Genomic DNA, 18,174 nt, shown 5'->3' on the forward strand with positions numbered 1-18,174 from the left:
TTTGGGAGTGTGTATGTTTCATCACACGGCGTATCCCGGAAAAAGTGATCGCTCGAAAATATGTCGACAGAGTTCCCACCCCGCCCACCAACGGACAAAATGATTATCTAAAACATGCGACCTAATGCCAGAAAATTAGGGACCGTATACAATATGTTGTATTCGTTGTAGTGTAGAAAGACGGACCACTTTTAATAGCACAATAACTTCAGTCAACCGACTAACTTATAAAGGAGCTACTATACAATCTATAGTCGCTTTATTTGATTATTCTCAGACGAGTTAATTTCTTCTCAGCTGTCTACCTCGGTTCCCTAAACTCTATGAAGATCATCTAAATAGATGATCCCTAACTGGTTTGTGACGCGCAAGACACCTTTGGCGCGAGAGTTTGTTTAGTAATTTCTGTGTCTTTAGCTTTAGTCGTGACATCTCCGTCTGTGTGTTCGTCTGTCTACCAAGCGTACGTCTCACTTTTTAGCATTTAACATAACCTCGATATAACGCCACATACTTAAATATGGCATGTTTGTATTGTAGCGTTATTAGCTAATACCTTAGCCACAGTATAGTAGTTTGCTGTAACATGTCCCCAATGAAGTACACTTGTTATAACGATACCTTAGCTTGTTTGCTACTGTTGACGCTAGCTCGCTCTAACGTTAGCCATTAAAAACCTTGTTGTCCTTCATATTTCATCAGATGATGCGTAAAAAGCGACGCTCGTCTGTGGATAAAGGAGAGGGAGCGACCACGACCACTAGTAAGTGTTATGTAACGTAACATCACAACAGTTAATAACTAACCTATGTGTTAGTACAGGGTTTAAGATATCCAAATTCCCAGATGCCTGTCATTATTTACATTGAGAGTGACGTCACATTACAGGAGTATGACATAACAGGGAAACACCATATCTCACTCCCTTCATTAACTGATGGCACATTGTCTCAAGTATTGTCTTCATGGGGAGCCCAGTATTCTCTGCTGGATTCTGTTTTATTTAAGGTCTGTTCTCTTCTCTCTATAGAGGCAAAGAAGAGTCGCACCACTGGTCGCAAAGCAAAGGAACCTGCTCCAGAGGAAACGAATGAAAGTGTGTTTGGGGTCTTTCTTCGGGAGGCAGGTGTCACCTTGAAACAAGGCGGAACATCCAATGAGATCGGTAAAAACACACTCAATCCAAGTTTCAAAACATACCAAGCCAGTGAATGAAGTTAGTTTATGATTTTTCTGGTCCTTATCTTTCCCCCCCCCTAGCTGTCGACCAAGTCGTTTTCCAAAAAAGAATACAGAAACAACTACAGAAGAGTCCCAGGTACCCGGGAGTAAGTATACGCTGTACACCGTCCCTACACAAGATCAAGGGTTTTAACATGAGGCGGTTGTGTTTCACGGACATTTCTTTGCTCAGATTGTGCAGGAGTTCACCGCTGGATTGGAGTCTCACATTGAGGACCCTGAGCGCTTTAGGAACTGCCTTCTTCCATGTGTCCCACGATTGTCTGATGGAGACGCCAGGTGACTCTCATATAAACACACTCAATGCTATTAGAGGCTACGTGGGCAGAACTTATACAGAGGAGAGCTCCTGCCATAGAGACCAACCTTATGTCAGGAGTCTGACTGTATGGTGTGACATACTGACATGTTTTTAATCTGTGTTGCAGTAATGGCAGCTCTTTTCAGGAAAGTCTGCTCCGCATGCTGTTGGGGATTGAGATGCTGCAGGTGAGATTTTTTCATAGATTCTCCCAAACACCACAGCGCACCAACCTTCACAAAGGATGTCACGCAGAAAAACTAATTCAAAATGTATTTTTCTGTGCATATTCCACTAATCCATAATCTACTTTTCTTTTTCACGCAGACCGTCATCATCAACACCTTGCTCGAGAAGCTCCCTGAATTTATGTTTGATGGGTCAGTATTTAGTTTTTTTACAGCATTTTTAACCGTTTTACACTTCTTTTGCCGCTGTGTTATCTTTCTAAACGTGAACTTGTTCTGTCCCTCACAGTGCTGGAGATGGAGGGCTCAGTATTCCTCACACAATCATCAACCAGTTTAAATGGCTCGACCGAGTTGTGGACAGCAAGGTAGTCATTTCTCTGATGATAGGGATGCACGTGAGAATTGAAGTCAATAACCGTGTTTTTATTTTTGCTGATCTGTTCCATTACACCTGTAATCATCATCACTAATGTCTAGACGGTGAGGTCTTTATTTCAGCCCTCTTTGTGGCCGGTTATTTTGCAGGAGTTGGCGGCGAAGCTCATGGAGCTGGTGTCGGTAGCACCGGTGGAGGTTCAGCGTGACATCATCAGCAGTCTGCCAGAGATACTGGAGGACTCCCAGCACAATGATATAGCCAGAGAGCTCAAGTATGTGCAGTACATCTCTACTACACATCTGTGTTACTTGTGCTGTATGTGCTGTTTTCATCCCGGTTCTCTGTAGCTCTTTACTCCAGGAGAACACTCAGCTGACTGTCCCCATCCTGGATGCCCTCTCTAGTCTGAACCTCAGTTCCTCATTACTTACTGAGGTAGTACACACACACACACACACACACAGATTATATTACATGTATTTGAATGTCACCGTGTTGTTACCTGTCACTGTCTGCTCTGTCAGGTCCGTGGAGCCGTCATGGTCACTTTGGCTGCTGTGCAGCTGGAGGACCTACCTGTGGTGGTCAAGTTCATCCTGCATTCTGTCTCAGCCTCTGATGCCTATGAGGTCAGACTCAGAGTCTACGCCATTATGCATTTAGGAAACACTAGATAGTAGTTGTGCTCTTTACAGTACGTATATTTTGAAATCAAGAATGTGGCGTGTGTGCATCCTGCGTGTAGGTGGTGTGTGATCTTCGTAAAAAGCTGGAGCTGGAGCAGTGTGTCCTCCCCGCTGTGCTGCAGGCCTCTCAGAGCCGCATAAAGAGCAAAGGACCAGCCGCGTAAGACAACACAGATTCCAAATCCCTCACAGCTATTCATCAGTATATTTAGTCAGGAACATGTTTTGAAGTAGACCAGAAGGTTCTTGGTGTAGTTGCATTCCTGAAGTTTAATGGAGTAAGTCTGTTCTTGGAGCAGGTCCGCTTCCACACCATCAGCTGGCAGCAGCCAAGACAGCGTGATGTTGACACTGGACGGCATCAAGTCAGCAGTGCGATTCCAGAAAATGATATCTGAGGCTTGGCTCAAGGTGGGAAATGAATCAGTTGACTAATACATGCTGATGCTTTTGAATGAAACTCTTGTCAATTTCAGTGTTGCTTACTGAACGATTACTGTCGTTTTTTTAATCAGGCAATAGAGTCCGTGGACGGAGAGGAGGACCATAAGGTGAGTGTCATCTCCTTAGTTCAGGGTATCCACTAGTAAACAGTATAAATGTGTAAACAGAGCGCTTACATACCATTCTGGGCTGATGTGCCCACACATGTGCTTTACAATTTATAGGAATTTATTCATTTTGACTACAGTTCTGCAGTTGTTTATGAAGTCTGGGCAATGATAGAAACATTTATCATACTGTACACCATCTGTCATCTTCAAAACCAGTCACAAAGTTTGGACACAATGGACATTTTAACAATCAAGGACCTGTCTGAATGTGTCACATCTATGTGTGTCTGTGGGGGTGTGGATCCGTCTATCCCTGAACATGTGCTCGGCCATGTCAGGTAGTAGATCTGCTGGTGCTGTTCATCCTCCACTCCACCAATGCCAACCAGAGCCGGCGGGGGGCAGAGAGGGTGCTGAAGGGGAAAGTGAGGACTGGACTGATCCAGGAGGCTCTGCTCCAGAGGACCTTCAGGGACTACACTCAGGTGGGTCAGTCTGCAGACGTATGTACAAGCTTGACTACAAAGACAGCAGCACGGTGCATTTTGTTTTTATATATATTATTATTATTTGAATGATTGGTTGTATTAATCAATGATGACGCTCTAGGTCATGCGAGGGTATTTCCCCTCCATCCTGGCTCTGGCTCAGAGCTTGTTGCGCTCCCCTGACCCCTGTGTGGTGCCCTTTGGTGGACACATGTACCGACACTCGTTCACAGCTTTTGACTCCTACTGCCAACAGGTGGGTTTGGAATTCATTTTAAAAAGAAATGTGCTTAAGCCTGTTTATCTGTTGTTTTTGCAGCCGAGTCATTTTAATTCCGTCCTGTATGTGTTGTAGGAGGTGGTGGGCTCGTTGGTGACCCATGTGTGCAGTGGTGTGGGTGGGGAGGTGGACATGGCTCTGGAGCTGCTCTTGTGCCTTGTTACAGAAAAACCCTCAGAAATGGCCCTTTATGCAGTTTTTGTCAAGGTAAGGAGGCGATCCTTATACCTGCGATTGTATTTTGCTCACCAAAGCACACTTTGAAAATGCATAAAATGATGGATCTGAGCTTTCAGGTCCTTATATATGTACATATACAAATGTTTAACTATTTTTCCTCATTGTTATGAGAAACAAAACTATTCAAATAAATGTATAAATGAAATTTGAGCTGATATGATGGATGCAGATGGTCCGTGATGGCTTTCTTACAAAGGTTTAATATTGTTGCGTTTGCTTTTAACTGAGAACTACATTTCTTTCAGGGAATCTTAGACTACATGGACAGCCTCACACCCCAGCAGATCCGCAGACTCTTCCACCTCCTGAGCAGCCTGGCCTTTGGGCAGCAGCAGCAGGGATCTCACATCCAGGTAAACATTCACGACATAATTCAGTCTTTTTTCCTTGACTACACCCCCCCCCCCCCCCCCCCCCCCCCCCCGCTGACCTAGCTCTCTGACTCTGTTACCCTCAGGATGACATGCACATAGTGGTCCGCAAACAGCTCTCCAGCACTGTGCCCAAGTACAAGCGCATTGGCATCATTGGTGCCATCAGGATTGTAGGAAGCATGGGGGCCATCAGGTAAGAGGTGGTACTCACAGGCAATAGACACGCAACACATTTTACTTCTTCATTCTGTCACTTTATCTCAGTCACGCTCTCTGCTGCCCCCCCCCCCCCCCCTCCCCCCCCAGGCTTAAAGGGAAGGAGTCACAGAATGGGTCGTTACCTAAGGAGACGCTCAGACAGGTACAGATGTTCTGCATTAAAACAATCAGAATGCACAATGTGTGTGTTGCACGGATATTACAGTTTGTGATTTCTCATTAGTTTGGTTTTTCTTTAGTTTATTTTTCATTTCAACATCACTTTTATTCTGGACTCTTATGGCCAGACCTATTTCCACACTGAGTTTTAGCGCTGTGCCAGTGCAGGAGAAAGGTCTGCTTGAACCCATCATAATTTGGCAAGAGAAAAAATGCTCTATGTTTGTTTGTTTTTCTTTAAATCCATCACAGTTGTCTCAGGTCAGGATGCAGCAACAGTGCCCTTGCAAAATAGATAGTGGGAGGGGAGGAGAACTAGCCGGCCAATGGCTACTGTGGGCCAGACTACTTTTTTGTGGCTTACAGTTATGGTGAGTTATTGAGTTATAGCTGCAGTCCATAACTTCAAGTACATACAGATAACGGTAACTTTTTATGTTCTTCAGCCCTAGATTTAGTGTTTAATAGGGGATAAGGGTATAACATATAAAACAATAAGCATCCAAAAGCCTGTTACGTCTTATTTTGCATTTCATTCGGCTTTATAAGCCGATAAGATGGCTTTGGTTAACATTTGTGTTTATACTTTTGCCATCTTCTTCACTTTATTATAGAAAGCAGTGGTGTGTTATCAACCGGGACTTGTGAATAACTTTGATAACAACCTTTATATAATATACAATTTCTACCACGGTTTGGGTAGGGTCAGGGGTCAGCGCACAGTGAACCGTAAGTACCTGCAGTTGACTGGTCTTTAGATATCTTCGTGTATCGCTTGTTGCAGGTGACGGCACTGTTAGAGCTGGTGAAGTCCAGCAGTGAAAGCTCACCTGAGGCTGCAGCTCTCTACTATGATGAACTGGCCAATCTGGTGCTGAGCTCGAGCCTGGACCCACAGGTGCAGGTGTGTCTCAGACAAACACTTCCCGTTGTTACTCTCTTCATGGACAGTGTCTGACATGCATCCGACAGAAGACACAACTAAGGCATCATTAAGCATTCTGGTCGTGTTGTTCTCCAACCAACAGCAAACAATCGGAAAGAGTGTCATCGATGACTTCCAGGCGGACTTTGTGGTGGATCTCGGACCAGAAATATCCGGGTTAGTGATGGACAGCTGGCAGCACAGGAAATGACTCGTTTTAATAAACATTGATTCCTGTAACTCCTGACACGTCCGTGTGTCTCTCAGTTCCTTTCCCTTCACGCCCCGTGTGATGTACGACCTGGAGGTTCAGGGAAGCATTGTCATCAACTTACTGCCGCTACTGGCCAAAGATCTCCAGACCAAAGGAGAGCAGCAGAGTCAAACCACAAAGGCCCACAAGTCAGTCAATCTGGAGTCAATGATGTACTTCACTTGCAGTAGAGTCAGATTTGCAATTTCAGTTTATTTCATAATATCTTACAAACGTGCAATCATCGAGATGTTGCATTTTGTTTCCTTCCTGTGTTCTGTGGGGACAGGCGAGTGTCTCCTCTCTGTCTGTCTCCATTTTTCCGCCTCCTGAGACTCTGTGAGCACAAACTGCACCAGGGAGACCTGGACGAGATCGACGGCCTGCTGGGTGAGGACGTGGAAGTTACACATTTCTCCTGAAAACCAGTTTGATCGCATCTCTATGGCTGTAAAATGATGTGTGTGTGTGTGTGTTTACATTTGCTGGACCACAGGCTGCCCTCTGATCCTAACGGACATGGATGTCATAGAGAAATTGGAGAGCCTGTCAAAAGCTGATCGGGAACTCTTCTGTTCTTTGCTGTTTCACGCCATCAACTGGTTCAGAGAGGTTACTGCATGGGATTTGATTTTTACAACACTTTTCTTAAAAAGGAGGTAAGACATGTGACTAAAGCCTGTTTTGTGACAGGTCATAAATGCCTTCTGTGAACAAAAAGAAACCGAGATGAAGATGAAAGTGATGACCCGTCTGCAGAACATCACCTACCTTCAGTCACTGCTGGAGAGGGCTTTGGCAGGTGAGGTTTAGATCCATCAATACTGAGCATCTGAGGATCTGCCCATTGTGCCACGTGGCGTCAATTCTTTTAACAATGTTTCAGAGACACCCGGCTATGTTCCACCTGTTGCCAACTTTGATGGAGAAAGCCCAGATGGGGTCACACTTAGTTCTGCTGCTCCTGGGAATAAGGCAAAGAAAGGTACCGGAAGATATTTTTCCACATTAATCAAACCAATTACTCAGAATAAGGAATAAATACTCACATAATTGTCTATGTCTCACATATGTTATGTTAGACGGCACAGGAAAGAAAAGGAAGGCCCCCGGTAAGAGTTCCTCAGAGAGCAGCTCTCAGCTCGAGGAGACGACCGAAGCAGACAAAACTCAGCAGGTAAACTTTAAACCCCGCGTATTAATCTCTTATTATTATGGAGCTGCGCTAAAAAAGGGGGATTCTGCTTGTGCTCAAGGAGCAGCCAGAAAAGGAGAAGGAAAAGGAGATGCGGCAAGGTGTCAGTCTGGTGTCCTACCGACAGTTCTTCAGGGAGCTGGACATGGAGGTGCTTGATGTGCTGCAGTGTGGCCTGCTGTCCCGCTCACTGCTCGACTCTGAGCTGCACACCAAGGTAAGAAAGGGAATAAGAAGGCTTGTAGGGCTTTCTTCAAAACATTATTTTCATTATTATTATTTAATGTATCAAGGCTTTCAAACTGTAAAGGGTAACTTCTGTAGTTTCCCTTGTTGTTGTGTCCAGACCTCGTTCAGACTTCCAGCTCAAATCTATTTTCTAGATTGTATCCAGATACATTTTACATTTATTTTTTATTTTTTTGCAAATCGGATCCAAACCACATTTGGAGGTGGTTTAGAATGTGATTCCCGTCGGTCTTGTACAGATGCGTCTCTGTCCTTTTGCGAGGGTTGTGATATCGCACCATCAGACACGGCCCTTCGCTGGGTTTCTGTGAGGCAGGTCTTCGCCTGTCCGTGCACATCCAACATTTTGTAAATACACAAGACAGTCGGAAGAAATGTAGAACTAAGAGGAGCTTTGAGAATGTCTGTTTGCCGTGAGGAGAAACCAGCACGAGTTGTAAAAGATCCAAACGTTTCCTCGTCACGATTCTGCATCGGCTCACGTGCGACGGTCCTTGCGGATAACCGAGGCTCATCATCGCAGTGTGTTTACCTCCTCCTCCTCCTTTGCACCAGACAAACTCCTGGACCTATTTAAATAATAGTTGTAATAGTTGTTAGTCACTTAGACATAGAAACATGGGATATAGGGTCCAGGTTGAAATACTTCAATTACCCTTTCAGATTAGGGCTGAGGTTATTCAGAGTACATCAGTTTACATGTGTGTGTGTGTGTGTATATATATATATATATATATATGACACAGATTGTTTTGTAGTGAAATCATTGTCTATGCAGTTTTAATATATTGCACAATTTTAAGCAGCACATGCATCAATACACAGGTTTTTGTTCTACATCTCTGATATTGTTGTGTGCTTGAGGTGCGGGAGGAGGTTCTGCTGGGTCCTGCTGAGCTGGTGTTCCTGCTGGAGGATATGCACCGCAAGCTGGAGTTCAGTCTTACAGCTGCCCCCGCCAAGAGACCTCCTTTCTTCAAGGTGCAGAAAAAAAGCTTAACTTGATAAGCGCTGATCAGAGAAGTTCTGAAATAACATCTGTTTGCAATATTCGTTATTGATTTCTTAGGTTTTTCTTTAATACAGGCAAATAAAATGAAGGCCTAAAGGAAGTACATCTTCTGTCCTGTCTGCCGAGACGCTTTGAGTGTCAATGATATTTTGTTCCAACTGTATAAAACTAATATGCCGGCTTATATGAGACCAAACCTAATGAGTTATTTGCCTGTGCAGGGAAGGACCGATAAGAGCGTGGGCTTCTCCCATCTACAACAGAGGAGCTCCAAGGATATCGCTTCCTACTGTGTCCAGCTGCTGCCCGCCCTCTGCTCACACCTGGAGAACTGCCACAACTATTTTCAGGTGCAAAGAAATCTGTAGATATGAGTGGAGACCATACCTCTTTCTTCCAGTTGTCTAAATAAATTGTTCTGTTTGTTTACATTTGTTAATTCTTTCCCCCCAGACACTGCTGTCTGAGAACAACGGTGTTGTGGACGGGCCCGCCACAGATGTTCAGGAGCACCATCTGATGTCATCAGGCTACCAGCTGCTCCTGCAGGTCCTGAACACCACCTTCAGCTGGTGAGGAGGAGACATTGAATCTTTTAACTCTATAGAATTACAGAGCAGTAGGCCTTTGGAAGAGTCTGTGTGTCTGGCTTCTGTTTAGATGGATCTACGTCTGTGTGTGTTTGTCAGGTCTGGATTCAGCCAGCCAGGACAGCGGGGCTTACTGAAGAAGGCGCTGGGAGTTTTAGCTGAACGACTAAAAGAGGAAACTGCTGATTTGACCTTGGGGCAGCTTGTGAAGTGAGTGATAAAGTTTAAGAGACATAAAACACAATATTCACACAGGGATGAGGAACTCTTAATATCACAATTTTCTAATAAAGTCTAGTGGTTCTAGTTGTGTTGTTTTTTGCTCTGTTTAGACACGGCTTCGAGTACCTGGTGAACTTCCGCAGCACAATGCCAAGTCTCAGCACAGCCCTGTGTCTCTCCCAGCTTCTGTCCACTGTGTCAGAGAAAGGAGGCAACCCTGCTGCCTACAGAGAGCAGACTGGTCAGTCTGACACGTTGCCTCACTTAAAATCAACTCATCTGCGATCAATTGGACTGGGATGATAAATGCCCGCTTTGTCTTCCAAGCTTCCCTAGCAAAACGATTCCTCAGCCAAGACTGGGTGACAGCCAGCGGAGTGAGGGAGCGAGGGAACAAATTCAATGAGGCACTTCATACTCTCCTAAGGTGTGTCTGCTTTTCAGAAATCAATTGTGCACAAAACAAAAAAAAGTTGCATACAAAATTGACGGAAAGTAACAAAAACTTATTTTTTAGCTTCTGTAAATCATTCACACTAATTCAATTATTAATAAGTAAATGTCATTCATCAAAATACTTTAAATTGATTTGTATCATTTGCATCATCTCTAAAGAACCTTTTGAAGAAACATTTATTTGTCTTTTCTCCTCTCCGCAGAATCTACCTGGAGCATGTCGACGATGTCCTGAAGGCAGTGGAGGAAATAACTGGAGTGGGAATCCCCGAGCTCATCAATGCTTCAAAAGATGAGAGCTCTGCATCATGGCCCACTCTCAACAGGTGAACCACCATCACTTCATCGTGCTTAGTGGTCTCAGGGCAAAATGGAAGGCCGCTTGTGAGTTAGTGATCATACAAAAGTAGCAGATTGCAGTTGGATTGATTCGTGTGCTCCTGCCATCCAGCACTCTAACTGTGATAACAATAAATCAATACTCACATTAAAGAGTTTATTTATCCATATTTGTATTATTTATGTTGTAAATTCTTCCATTTTTTAAGGCACACATTCCTGGTGTTCTACAAAGTGTTGATGGCAGAGCTGGAAAAGGCCATCAGGAAGATTCCTGCTGGCAAAGTCAGTGACAACACTGAGGTCAGCCATCGGGTGTTCGTACACTGTGTTCTCTGAGAATGAGTCCAGTGCCTTTTTGTGCATAACTAACTATATGTAAGTGTCTGTGTGTTTTAACTGCTAAAACATGTGACCCATGTTCTCCTTCAGGCTCAGAGTGAGAAGCTGCTGACATGGACCCTGGCTGTCAAAAATCTTCATGTCCTGGTCGACCTAGTGAAGGTCTGTTAGCAGCATGATCTAACGGCTGTGAATGTCTTTTGAACTGATTTATCACATTTAACCTCATCGATTTCCAGCATTCAGTCCAGTACTGGGTCATATCTTGAGTAGTTTTCGGTTAAATTAGATGAGCAATCTCATCAGTTTTATCCCATCTATTTTATGCATTTGTTAGTCTTAGGCTCATCTGCTCACGTATTTGTGCTCTAATCTCTTTCCACAGGTGTTTGATTCTAGGCCGGTGCTCAATGTGTGCCTGAAGGTGAGTTGGCTGTGAGTGCTGAGAAAGAGTTCTTTCTGCTGTGACTCTGTATTAACTGATTATAATGTTGTTATTGCCAGTATGGCCGCCTTTTCCTGGAGTCTTTCCTGAAGTTGGGGATGCCACTACTGGACAACAGTTTCAAGAGGCACATGGTACGCATGAGATGGTGTCACCTAATACAGCTTGTAAATGTCATATTAAGCTGAACGTGGAATTGTGAAATGCTGTACAAGTATGGCCTTTGAAATGTCGCCCGCACTCTTAAATAGTTGTCATGATGTAATTACTTCTGGCGGAGATAATGAAGTGCTGACATTGGGGTGACTCTGTGTGATGCTTTGCCTTTTTAAGGAGGATGTCCAGGACCTGCTAAAAACCTTCCAGCTCAGCACCCGGCAGCTCCATCACATGTGTGGACATTCTAAGGTAGCCACAGTTCACACAGTTTTTTTTAGCTCATTCATTTCTAATTGCTTTAGTTGGAGACATCTCTCTACATGTGCTGGTGCCAAATCTTTCAAAATGTAATGAATATTCCTGTTAAATTAGAACTAAGTAACCCTGTCATGATGTGTTGGTGCTCAGATTCAACAGGATACAAGCCTGACCAATCACGTACCAGCCTTAAAGAAGAGCCTCGAGCTGTTTGTTTACAGGGTGAAGGCCATGCTGTCGCTCAACAACTGTCAGGAGGCATTTCGGATTGGCAACCTGAAGAATCGCAACCTGAAGGTACAACATTATTGAACTTATTGTAAGTGTCTCTGTACATGTTTGTCCACTTGCAGTAAACAAACAATATATGCTGCAGGGTGAAGAGATTCTTTCTCAGCAGTCACAAGAAAGTGATGAAGAGGAGGAGGAGGAGGAGGAGCAACGTTCCCCGCTGCCTCAGGACCAGTCAGAGGATGAGGTACCTGCCATGTTCAGGCATTGTGTTCACATCTGATACAGGAATAGGATTGGATGGAAAGTTGGAAAGTTTAGATTCTGTAACATTTTAGACAACATGGCCGAGAGTTTAGTCCAAACAGCAGTAACTTGACCAAGAATTCATTTAACAAATCTTATCAAAATGGTGAAAAACTATAGAGACCAACAGGTATTAACAATGCAATTACAATTGACAATTGTAATTGCACTCATTTACACTCATTATACTATAACTAGTGTTAACTGTGGTGTCTTTCAAAACAACAACAACAACCTGGGAAATTTGAGAGATTCAGCGGCAAACCCAAAAATCAGGGAGTGTACGTTGTAAACAAAGGGAGAAAGAGAAAACAACGTAATAAAACCTTCTTCATTAAACTGAACAATGGATGTAAGTGAATACAAAACAGATTAATGTGTAAATAAGCACAAAGTGGCTAAAAGGTTTTATTTGAAGGTATAAGCAGCACACAGTAATAATACTGTCAGCCAAACAACGTGCTTCCACTGCTGCTGAGTAGGTCGTTACTTTGTGAAGTTCAAACCAAACAGTTCAACAGGCAGTGGAAGCTGGAAAGGGCTGATAAGATAACTGTTGGAGCTCTGTAGCACGCTAACGATTAGTGGCCGACACAGTTAACAGGGAACACGTCTGATGTCAGTTCCGAGACCCCATGTTACGTAGTTTGTCCTCGATGCTGGTTCACGGCTTTAATTGAGCATGTTTGCCAAAGGTTTCTCATGTGCTTTTCTTTAGGCCCCGGGGACTGACTCTGAGGGAAGCAAGACAGTCAACAGAGAGGAAGATGTGGATCAAGATGATATTACAGATGACTCTGATTAACCAAACAATACACTCTTGGTTTGGAAGTGTCTTTTTACATCAACACTTTCTAAATGTATTAAATACTGCTCCTCAATGGGCAAAGCGTTGATGTACTTCCACTGGTTTTATTTTCTGTTGAAGATAAAACATGTTAACAGTTTCCACATTAAGTATGGTTCTTTAAAGAAATGTGTTATATGCTTTTTTCAAAATAAAATAGAGAATGTTTCAGTATAAATATAAGAACACTGACTGTTTTTCACTGACTAAACACTGACATAAAGAGGGACAGCACCAATAAGCTTTAGTTTGAAATGAAGGCAAGCTATGTCTTTAACACCTCCTGCAGACTCATTTGTAAACATGTTAATGGTGCAATGTGTTCGGGATTAAGAGCAGCAAAGACTATTTGCAATGTAAAGATTTAGTGGAGTTCTGTCTACCTGAGCAGAGAATGACGTCACTCTCCCTCTGTGTGTTGTATCCAGAGATCCTCCTTGCTTTGTTGACATAGTCAGACTTGCATACATTTGAAAGTTATTCTTCTTTTATAACTCACAATCCCAAATGCAGCCAAGAAATCTGGTTGTCAACAGGCTGGGATACTCTTCCTCCTGGTAGGAAGATGAGGAAATTAAAGAAGTGAACTACATGGATGTGGAAGGACAAATGCACAGTTTAACAGTAAGAACGTACTAACCCAAGCTATTTGGACACTAAAGTCAACATTTCTAAAACAACTGAGTCAAATTCACAACTTAAAACTGGGCTGTACAATATTGTATAGAAAGTCTCTGTCTTGCATTATGTATTACATTCCTCTCACATGATGATTAAGACACATCACATGATCTAATTGGGTCGGAGCTGAGCTCTAATACATTTACATGGATAATAACTTGGACTCGGTCCAACTCCGGTCCTGGTCTGAAGTCCACCAGTGAGGACCTCTACTGCAGGGATTCTCGGTTTGCTTTGCCCCGGGGACACTCTTGTAAAATGACAAGAGGCCTGGCCCAGTTAGTAAACACATAACACACATTCGGGGCGTAGCCTGGACCCATTGGCATTTCTTATTCTGATAAACAAGCTCTATTAGTCTATTTTGATGCTTTCGTTGCACTCTGGCAAGCTATTTACATTCAAAGCACACAAAAAAATCCACTTTGAATCAGTTTATATCCATTGCGAATTTGAAAATATGTGGCGGGACATGATATGCTTGCAGTTGTGTATCCATCAGCTTGTTAGGGCAGTTTTCTGCCCCCTAGTGTTTAAAAATGTATTAATGCAGCTTTAAAGTTGGCCAGTCATATTAAACTGTCAGAACAGCATGCGGATTTGAACAAATCCCAGAGAGCAAAGAAAGCTATCCTCTTTGTTTTGAAACATCTATCACACCTCCGGTGTTGGGGAGGAACCTAACTAGTAACAGAGTTATGATATTAAATGACAAAATGATCCTGATTCTGTCCTAACTTGATTACAGAACATGATCTGGGTTTACAAATCCCGCAGCTCCACTGGATTCTGCTCAAACTCGTTTTGTAATTCGCTTCATATTTTGTCCTAAATGAATTTCCATAGTTTGAAGAACTTGACATAAACAAGACTTTGCAATTCTGGTTGAACACAACCTTCAGCGTTTGAATCCCTAAACGCAGCACTGACAACTGTCTACAAGCACCGACATCCTTCAGATAAGTCCCTTACATCATTTACAGAGCACGAGAATCATAATATATATGAATGAAAACAAAGAAAATCACCACTTTTTGTCACAGCGCTATCGTCCTGCACAGCTCTTGGGCTGAACCACGGTAAAGAAAAGAGGGAATGTATTTGCCATGAATGTGTGTGCTGTACGCACCAACGATGGCTTTCGTTGATATATAGGAATCAAATGTATTGATCGATGTTTATAATGTATATACTTCATATTTTGGCGGTGTGATTAATACATGCAAATTAATAATTTAAAAAGCGCATTCGCGTCTCCCCCTGCTATGGACGAGAATGGTCTATCCAGGAAGCGTGTCCTGTGTTTGGGGAAATACCGTAAACAAACCGTCTGTTCTGTCAACTTGACCGAGTGTTTTGTGTTTCATTTCAGGTCATTGCGACTCTGAATCCTAAATTCAACACCGTCTTTCGAATAGCCACGTTTGTTTTGGTCGTGCGAAGCTGCTCGGACCACAGTCTCGCTGTGTGTAACCCGGAGGAGGACGTGTTTTAGGCTTGACAGATATCTTTTTGTTTTTTGTTTTTTTGTTGTTGCATCTTTACGTTACCGCTTTGAGAAGAGAGAAACCATGTCTGACATAATTCTGGTGCTCCTGTTACTCGTGCTGCTGGTGTGTTTGATTGTGACAGTGGGGGGCTTACTGATGTACTCGGGGCTACTGAGTGACGTGATCATAAAGACTGGGCCACCTCCTGTCAGAAATGTTACCATTGCTTATAAGTTCAGAGAAGGATCGTACAAGGACTGCGGTGCAGCCTACACAGAGAGCTGCAGCATTGGGCCAAAGCTCAACACCGTCGGTGTCTTCTACGATGACCCCAAACAGGTGAGAGGACCCAGGACTCTAGTCTCTGGCAGTCTAACTACACAGTACACTAGACCTCGTGACATAACCACAATACACAATGTACTTTCCTGATAAGATGTTTCAGATGGTGTGATATGCTTTGTGTGGCCTGGCCAGAGTCCTAAAGGCCATAGAGAGGGGTTGATGTTATGTATTCAAAACTTACATCTCCACCGTTTCAGTGGCTCTCTAATGAGTTCTGGTTCAGTATGTAGTGTTTGCAACAACAGTCATTTCTTAAGGTCTTGGAGATCAGAAAGTTTTATATAAATAGGACTGTAAAATAGGAACAAATCATCCAGAGGCCAAGTTGGCATCTTCAAATTGCTTCTTTTGTCCAGCTCATAGTCCAAAACCATATATATGACAAATCATCACATTTAATAAGTTTAAACAAGCAGATGTTTTGCATTTGTGCTTTAAAATCTACAACAATTAGGAAATTGTTGCTCTTTAACTTTAATTCCATCAAATAGTCAACTAATCAACTTGTTGTTTAGCTCTAAAAAGTTGTGTAAGGTTTTACAATTCCAGTGAGTTTCTGACGGGATTGTCCTGTGTTAAGGTCATTTTGGAGATTTGATATGGAAATGTAATGTGCAGTATAACTAGACTGTTTGGCTCAAGGGGTTAAATGTACAAGCGGCCTTTTGAAGGAACTCAGCCTGGATGATGAAACCAGTCAGCTGTTCAATGCCACGTTGCACTGTTGATATTTTTCCCCCTCTCGTCTGTGGTTCCAGGTCACGTTAGCGTTTGTCTGCTTCTGGCTCCAAGACTGTAACTAGACTCCAAACAAGAAGGGCAGACGCAGCCTCTTCACGTGTGTCTGAAGAGAGCTGATGCATGTTTGCGTGTGCCCTTATTGGTCTAATCTAAAGGGTTATGAAGTTACAGTCACAATCCAGATGCAAGAAGCAAATGAATCTCCCTTTGTCATTCGGATCCTAATCCAAAAACCAAACCAAGTTTCGTATTAATGGGTCATTCCCCCGATGAGATCTGCAGTTGTCTTCTGCTTTCATTTCACATGCCGCTGTTCATCACGAGTTGTGTTTTTAGTCAACAAGACGTGTGTCCACAACAGCTGCTTGTGAAACGGGAATGTTGATTGAGTTCATACGGATGCGAGAAGAGTGCTCACACATGGTAACATGTCACAAAGGCAGAATATAGCCTATTATAGCCTATCTATAGCTTACTCCGTGACTTAACAACAGGATTACAATGTGGTTTGCTCTTTGATTAGCTCTTAGATTAGCTTGTTTTGCTTTGTTGTCCTGCTGACGTTTGCGTGCTGAGTTTGTTGTGGCCGGGTTCAGTTAAGCCATCTGATAAACAGTGTGCCAAGAATGTAGGAGAACTATGGTGGCCAACACGTGGAAACTCAAATGGCCCCATCTAGAGCCAGTGTTTGGTTTTGTCCATTCTGGGCTCCTGTAGAAACATTGACACCGGCTCCATGAAGAGGACCTATAGATATAAACTTCTCATTCTAAGTTAACACAAACACAAAGATTCTTATTTTTAGGATGATTATATGCCAATAAATCCCCTGAAATGCTAAAACACAGTTCCTTTAAGTCAATTAAAGCATGTCAATTGATTAAAGAACGTGGCACACTGGAGCACTTTGTGTTCGTCTTCCTGCTTACCCCTGCCTCTGTAGAACGCTGTCCTTCTTTTAAATAAAGGCTTTTCGTGGAAACCCTGACGGTGAGTCATACCAGTGGAAAGTTATGGCAGGAGGCTCATTGAGGATATTTTAAAACGTTTCCGTTGGTCTCAGAATTTATGGAGAGTCTGAATCACAAGGGGCCATTATAGGATGTTCAGAAGTCTCTGCAGGGCAAAAAGATGTCTATACATATCTGATGACCCGGCTCTGGGGTCTGTGTTTATTTTCAGATAGTCTGAAGATGTATGGACCTCTGACTTCCTTTATGGAGATAAATTAGACATCACAGAAATAAATAAAGTATCAAATTACTGTCATTGACTGAGTCAACGTTTAGGAGCCCAACTTCAAATGTTCCACCAGCCTTTGGCTTCTAGAAGTGGTCAGTTAGAAAAGCTCTGTCTACTGATTCAGAGAATAAGACCCCTGTCGGTTTTCTTTGTCTGGCTTGTGACATGAGAATTTGTTGACCTTTGTTTACAAAGGCCAAGAGTCTGATTTCTCACCACCAGCCACACATGTAAACTCAAAATGTGACAGATGCCATTTGGCTGAACTTTGGCTGAAACATAATTTCTAGTAAATGTTATTACTTGCTTCTATATGACTCAGTCCAAAACTCTACTGCCCTATTAAGGAATAGATACGTTTTAAGGGGATTAAAAAGTAAACTCTTGTTCCTACTTTTGCATGACTTACAGTGGACCGTGCACCATGCTGTATTTAGACTTGACTCAATACTTAAGGTGGCCTCTGCATCGGGTTTAAACAGAGTTTAATGTTGTTAAGTAAGTGAGTACACTGGTACCGCAGCCTCCACCCTGCACTGAACATTATACGCCTGTTTGCTTACTGCGCACTAGATGGCAGTGTTGACATTGGGACTGAGTTGTGTGGGAGGTGGGCACGTCCTAAAAACCACATTGATCTTTATAATTAATGTATTACCATGTCATCAGTAGTGTGACTCAGCCTCTCATAATTAATTCAGTCAAAAATGGATTTCAGATCTAAGTGTCTGTG

General features: G+C 43.0%; 2 protein-coding genes and 1 long non-coding RNA gene across 4 annotated transcripts in view; 2 read left to right on the forward strand and 1 right to left on the reverse strand.

Moving 5' to 3' along the window:
• Positions 1 to 192: 192 nt before the first annotated feature.
• On the forward strand, positions 193 to 13,128 carry fancd2 (FA complementation group D2). The gene is made up of 44 exons (XM_076110952.1): positions 193 to 463; positions 703 to 763; positions 1,031 to 1,165; positions 1,261 to 1,328; positions 1,415 to 1,521; positions 1,671 to 1,731; positions 1,871 to 1,923; positions 2,021 to 2,099; positions 2,260 to 2,384; positions 2,461 to 2,548; positions 2,638 to 2,742; positions 2,859 to 2,959; positions 3,099 to 3,210; positions 3,315 to 3,350; positions 3,692 to 3,838; positions 3,963 to 4,097; positions 4,197 to 4,328; positions 4,607 to 4,714; positions 4,819 to 4,928; positions 5,042 to 5,096; positions 5,898 to 6,017; positions 6,142 to 6,215; positions 6,306 to 6,440; positions 6,581 to 6,681; positions 6,788 to 6,903; positions 6,985 to 7,093; positions 7,178 to 7,276; positions 7,374 to 7,468; positions 7,548 to 7,703; positions 8,600 to 8,716; positions 8,969 to 9,097; positions 9,201 to 9,319; positions 9,437 to 9,547; positions 9,670 to 9,800; positions 9,887 to 9,986; positions 10,219 to 10,341; positions 10,564 to 10,657; positions 10,787 to 10,858; positions 11,082 to 11,120; positions 11,201 to 11,275; positions 11,475 to 11,549; positions 11,709 to 11,855; positions 11,935 to 12,036; positions 12,814 to 13,128. Exons 2-44 carry the CDS (start codon positions 703 to 705, stop codon positions 12,898 to 12,900), a joined length of 4,344 nt encoding a protein of 1,447 aa, XP_075967067.1. The 5' UTR covers positions 193 to 463; the 3' UTR covers positions 12,901 to 13,128.
• On the reverse strand, positions 5,057 to 8,765 carry LOC142970617 (uncharacterized). The gene is made up of 3 exons (XR_012959287.1): positions 7,063 to 8,765; positions 6,772 to 6,907; positions 5,057 to 6,677 (listed from the first exon to the last, which is right to left on the reverse strand). It is a non-coding gene; the product is annotated as an uncharacterized LOC142970617 (long non-coding RNA).
• Positions 13,129 to 14,937: 1,809 nt separating the features above from the next.
• Positions 14,938 to 18,174, forward strand: part of tex264a (testis expressed 264, ER-phagy receptor a) — a 59,446-nt gene continuing 56,209 nt past the window's right edge. For both annotated transcript variants that reach the window (XM_076110387.1, XM_076110388.1), the window contains exon 1: positions 14,938 to 15,452. In XM_076110387.1, coding sequence (XP_075966502.1) covers positions 15,195 to 15,452 — 258 coding nt within the window. In that variant the 5' untranslated portion in view covers positions 14,938 to 15,194. The remainder of the gene's footprint in view (positions 15,453 to 18,174) is intronic.

The sequence above is a fragment of the Anarhichas minor genome, unplaced genomic scaffold (assembly GCF_050575085.1).
Source record: "Anarhichas minor isolate MPS153535 unplaced genomic scaffold, ASM5057508v1 ptg000043l, whole genome shotgun sequence".
NCBI classification, from domain to species: Eukaryota; Metazoa; Chordata; class Actinopteri; order Perciformes; family Anarhichadidae; genus Anarhichas; species Anarhichas minor.

What these genes read in the sequence shown, in the direction of transcription:
- fancd2 (XM_076110952.1), top strand. Translation starts at nt 703, where the DNA reads ATGATGCGTAAAAAGCGACGCTCGTCTGTGGATAAAGGAGAGGGAGCG. An exon ending in GGAAGCATGGGGGCCATCAG is followed by an intron (nt 4,929 to 5,041) that starts GTAAGAGGTGGT and finishes CTCCCCCCCCAG; the next exon opens with GCTTAAAGGGAAGGAGTCAC. An exon ending in ACATGTGTGGACATTCTAAG is followed by an intron (nt 11,550 to 11,708) that starts GTAGCCACAGTT and finishes GTTGGTGCTCAG; the next exon opens with ATTCAACAGGATACAAGCCT.